Source organism: Trichosurus vulpecula, chromosome 7 (assembly GCF_011100635.1).
Source record: "Trichosurus vulpecula isolate mTriVul1 chromosome 7, mTriVul1.pri, whole genome shotgun sequence".
NCBI lineage: Eukaryota > Metazoa > Chordata > Mammalia > Diprotodontia > Phalangeridae > Trichosurus > Trichosurus vulpecula.
The window spans coordinates 82,284,178-82,286,520 of record NC_050579.1 but is presented as its reverse complement, the minus strand read 5'-3'; the positions used below and the strand labels follow the sequence as shown (position 1 = coordinate 82,286,520).

Below are 2,343 nucleotides of genomic sequence, written 5' to 3'. Positions count from 1 at the left end.
GCTGCAGTGCCGTGATTGCAATACTAATCAGTGAACAGAGAATATAAGTCTTTTTAGGCTCAGATTTTTTTTAAAAATCAAACAAAATCACAGATTTATTAAATACTCGTTATATAGGCCTGAGTTCTAGTGTAATTTTTTTTTCTCACTGGGGCAAGGGGAGAGGAGGAAAAGTTGTAAGTCCAGACCTATAAATGGTATAGTGAATATCCAGTGTGGAAACTCCTTTCACCAATGCAGATCACAACTCTTCTGCAACTTAGGGTCTTCGAGAGTTGACTGGGGCACTTTGAGTTTAAGCAAATTGTCCACGATCACATAGCTAGTAGGTATCAGAGGCAAGACCAGGACATAAATCACTCTAAAGCTAAGGCCAGCCCTCTATCCAATGTGCCATACTGCTTCACAGTCCTAGAAACAGTGAATTTTTAAGCTGGAAGGGATTGAAAAAAAATCATTTCAATGATCTAGATCTAGACAATACTTGCTTTTCTTTTCTTTTTTAAAATGCAGTTTAACTTTTATTTCATAATCATAAACTTAACTCTGTTGTCTAGCCAGACTTGCGGAAGGAAAAAGGAAATGAAATCCAAAGGGAATTGCAGTCAGTGAGAGCACGAAGATTATGGGGTATAGGAGCAGATGGGGTTTGGGGGTGCTCTCTCCAGCTGCAGAGGAAAAACTTAGGAGAGCTGTCCGCAGTCAGCGATAGTAATCTTGTTGCTGGTCTTGCCACCCCGAGAACAGAAATGCTCCATGGCTTCCACAATGTTCATGCCTTCTTTCACTTGGCCAAAGACCATATGCTTGCCATCCGACCTATCAGTCTTAGCAGTACAGATGAAAAACCAGGAGCCATTTGTGTTGGGTCCAGCATTTGCCATGGACAAGATGCCAGGACCAGTATGCTTCAGGATGAAATTCTCATCAGCGAATTTCTCCCCATAGGTGGACTTGACACCAGTGCCATTATGGCATATGAAATCACCACCCTGGCACATGAACTCAGGAATGTTTCTGTGGAAGCAGGATCCCTCGTAACCAAATCGCCTCTCTCCGGTGCTCACAGCATGGAAGTTTTCTGCTGTCTTTGGAATCTTGTCTGCAAAGAGCTCAAAAGTAATCCGGCCCAGGGGCCTGTTATCAAAGGCAATCTGGAAGTACATGTTGGGGTTGGCCATGGCCACAGATGCCTGAGCTGGGTGTGACAGTGGAGGGGATTGGTGTCCAGTGGGCAGAACCAAGACAAGGACTCCCGGTGGCAGCGTCTGCAAAGCATCAATACTTGATTTTCTCAGAAGAGGAAATTGAGATCCAGAGATCTGCTCAAGCTCCCCTAATGAGCTAACATCAGATTTGGAGGCTAGAATACAATAAGAACAACTGCTACTACTACCGTTTATATAGTGTTTCAGGGTTTTCCAAGTGCTTTATGCATATCTGATTTGATCGTCACAACAACCCTGTAGTAGGTGCTATTATTACCCCCATAAGGAAATTGAGGCAAACAGAGATCAAGAGACTTGCCCAGGGTCACACAGTTACCAATTGACTGAGGCTGAATTTGAATTCAGGTCTTTCTGACTCTAGAATAGAATATTGGTCTCCTAAACCTTGGTCCTGCGTGTTCACCACTAGACTATGCTAGTCTGCTGACAACCTGTTGAGCAACCCTAAACAAGACACATATTCTCACCACCTTGGTTTTCCTCATCTATAAAATGGAGAGGTTGGATTAGATTGAAATGACTTCAAAAACCATTTCATGAAGGCTATGTTATATACAAGGTTCTACACTCAATATGTCGACAGTGATATTGATATATATATATATATAATATATATATATACATATACATATATATATTATATATATATACATATACATATATACATCTTTTAATTTTAATGATGCCCCTGGCCTCAAAATCTAAGCTGGCTCCAAAAACTACCCCAGCTGTCATAACCATTGAAGACTGTCCAGTGTTATGTTGTAAATGTCCTGGTTTTGTGACAAATAAGGCTATTGTTCTGCATAGTTGGGGGCTGGACAGGCGCACAACATTGTGATAAAACAAATGAGCCACAAAGTGGGATTGGAGAAAGAAATTGTTTTCATTTCTCTTCTGTTTCGTTTTTCAGGGGGCATGAGATGCTGGCTCTGTGGTGTCATTAATATAAGGAAGCCCAGGTGAGGAAGCTTCTACCTTTGGTGCAAATCTGCAACTATTCAGCATCTTACATAGTCTCAGAGCTTTACCTAAGCAGAAAACTAGCACCCAGGCCAGGGAGGAGAATTACATTTGGAAAAAGGAGATCAGAGTTCTCCTCCAAGCTACTTCC

The 2,343-nt window shown here is 41.8% G+C and overlaps 1 protein-coding gene across 1 annotated transcript; it reads right to left on the bottom strand.

Moving 5' to 3' along the window:
- Positions 1-683: 683 nt before the first annotated feature.
- Positions 684-1,714, bottom strand: LOC118858036 (peptidyl-prolyl cis-trans isomerase A-like). Its single transcript, XM_036768463.1, has 2 exons — positions 1,673-1,714; positions 684-1,193 (listed from the first exon to the last, which is right to left on the bottom strand). Exons 1-2 carry the CDS (start codon positions 1,712-1,714, stop codon positions 684-686), a joined length of 552 nt encoding a protein of 183 aa, XP_036624358.1.
- Positions 1,715-2,343: the final 629 nt, after the last annotated feature.